This window comes from Penaeus chinensis, chromosome 19, assembly GCF_019202785.1.
Source record: "Penaeus chinensis breed Huanghai No. 1 chromosome 19, ASM1920278v2, whole genome shotgun sequence".
In the NCBI taxonomy this organism is placed as follows: Eukaryota; Metazoa; Arthropoda; class Malacostraca; order Decapoda; family Penaeidae; genus Penaeus; species Penaeus chinensis.
Window position 1 is genome coordinate 23,328,286 of NC_061837.1, and position 2,500 is coordinate 23,330,785.

Genomic DNA, 2,500 nt, shown 5'->3' on the forward strand with positions numbered 1-2,500 from the left:
ACGCATACATACGCTCACATCCACGTACATACACAGCGCATGCAGGGGTCTACATATGTTTGCACACACACGCATACACACGCTCACATACACATACATACAGCGCATGCAGGGGTCTACATATTTGCACACACACGCATACACTCGCTCACATACACGTACATACACAGCACATACAGAGGTGCAAGCTCATCTCTCTTTAATCTGCCCCCTTTGCTTGTCATAAAACAACTTGCTTGTAAAACGACCTTTGCTAGCACGTTCTGAAACAATATTGCAATGAAAAAATGCATGGTGAGTATTTTCAAGATAAGGATTGCTTCATCTTTACTTTCATGTGTTTTATTTACCACTCCAGGGATCATAATACGCACATAACGTAAAATTTATGCAATTCGAAGATATGTTTCTGTCGCATCATCGTGAAAAAAAAGATATATCATTCTACAAAAGACCATGAACGACCACTTGCTATCTGGTCACCTTCGCTCTTGAATGGCCTAACATCTGGTTCAGGAAGCAGGTCGAGGCAGGTCGAACGAGCCTACTTGCCCACCGTCTGCACGTGGGCCTGGTACTCCTCGTGCAGGTCGGCCGGAATCAGGTACTCCAGACACTGGACGAACACCGGGTTGTAGAAGCAGTTGCTCCTGGACAGGGAGATCATCAATAAGGAATGAATGGCTAATAAAAGATTTGATTTATGCCCTAAAACAATGTTATAAATCAGTAATAGTGTAGAATGCTCTTGTGTACTGGCCATGGTGACAATTTACTGATAGAAACAATTTGCAAGAAAATCAGGGGTTGAGAGCAGTAAATTTGCAAGAAAATCAGGGGTTGAGAGCAGTTTGACACTGATTAATACACAAAATCTGAGTGCACTGGAAATGTAGTGGACTGGTGGTTATGATGCCCTTCACCAATGCTTCATTTCGGAAAAAAACGTACTTATTGCTTTCTCCCCCGGCAGCCTGGCATAAGCTTACGAAAACACAGACAAATACGAAACGGAAGATGTGCCATATAAATTCTACGGGATTCGCAAGCGCCATTTAACTACCGGACATTAAAACTCAACACATCGGAAGTTGCATCATACAGGCGAGGACGCCATATCTCTTGACGGGGGAGGGGAGGGGAGGGGGGGGGGGGGCACAATACCCTATAATGAGCAGGGTATCTTGCAAGTGCCTTTATTGTGCTTTTATTTTTTTTAAATGAATATAGCTCGTCAGAATAAAATATCATAGCAGCTTATTTCAATATGTAATTTTTATCACCAAGGAAGCACCAGTATCAAAGTGGAGATTTGAACTTGAGAGAAAAAAAATATACATACATCTATATCTATATCTATATCTATATCTATATATATATACATATAATATAGTTATGGCTCAAAGTTCTTTTAATTACGTCTTTTTTATCTTCCAAGTAATTATCAATTTTAAGAAGTCGCTTCATTTTTAAAGATTTATTTATGATTTAATTAATAATTTCACAAATATCCATAAGGGATCGCTTAGCCAACAACAAGAGATAAAAACTTATCATACGATAAAATGCACACCTTGCTTCCTGTGCTCCTTGGAGCTCAGGTGTATAAGTACAATAATTAATAATAATAATAATGAATAACATAATTAATAATTTAGTTATGCTCCATTTGTTGCAATGAATATTCTTGTTGTGACATGCTATCTGTTTTAGTTTGCTTCTAAATTACCCCCTATTTGCAAGGAATGGCCGGGGTTACCATCCACTGGCGGCGAGGGATTCGAACGCAGGTCAGCAAGATTGCCAGACGAGAACGCTACCACTGTACCACACAGCACACGATAGGTGGTTCTCACATTTTCGTGTAGTAGGCTGAGGTGGGAAGTACCCTATACTGGGCTATCCTCTATTTTTGTGTGTGTTTTGCGACTCAAGACTGGCTAAGCGAGTGATACTGCAGTACGCTTCGACTAAGGTATTTGGTTGTGAGAACTGTTATCATCAATATACATTTATATTTGAATAAGTGAACAATAGAATGGTGATCCCTTTGTTTGACCAATTTCATGAAGTGACTAAGATTTGCTGATGACCTGGAGGTAAATAGTGACTAAGATCTGATGACCTGGAAGGGAAAAGTGACTTAGGTTTCCTGATGACCTGGAAGGGAATAGTAATCATGAATATCCTGAAATATCCTTATCCTAAATCCTTCACACGTGGTGAAATTCCCTTGCTCGTCCTACCCGCTCTGGCTACGTCTTAACATTCTTTTGTCTCGCTGGTTCATACATTTTACACTACATACATCTCAACATTCGTAAATAATCTTTCCCTCTTTCCACAATACTTCTGAATACTAACTCCTCTCGAAGTATACCCCGCTCCCGTACGTATTGAACGGGTGCTGGCAGTGAGCGCTACTATCAAACACTACTGTAGAGTGACACACGAATAATGGGAATATAGTGTTAATATGGATTGAGGATCTGTACACAAC

General features: G+C 40.1%; 1 protein-coding gene across 1 annotated transcript in view; it reads right to left on the minus strand.

The window, feature by feature from the left end:
- Positions 1-435: 435 nt before the first annotated feature.
- The window catches only part of LOC125035086 (crustacean hyperglycemic hormone), a 2,999-nt gene continuing 934 nt past the window's right edge, over positions 436-2,500 (minus strand). The window contains exon 4 of the mRNA XM_047627231.1: positions 436-650. Within this exon, the coding sequence (XP_047483187.1) occupies positions 545-650 (106 nt within the window). The 3' untranslated portion in view covers positions 436-544. The remainder of the gene's footprint in view (positions 651-2,500) is intronic.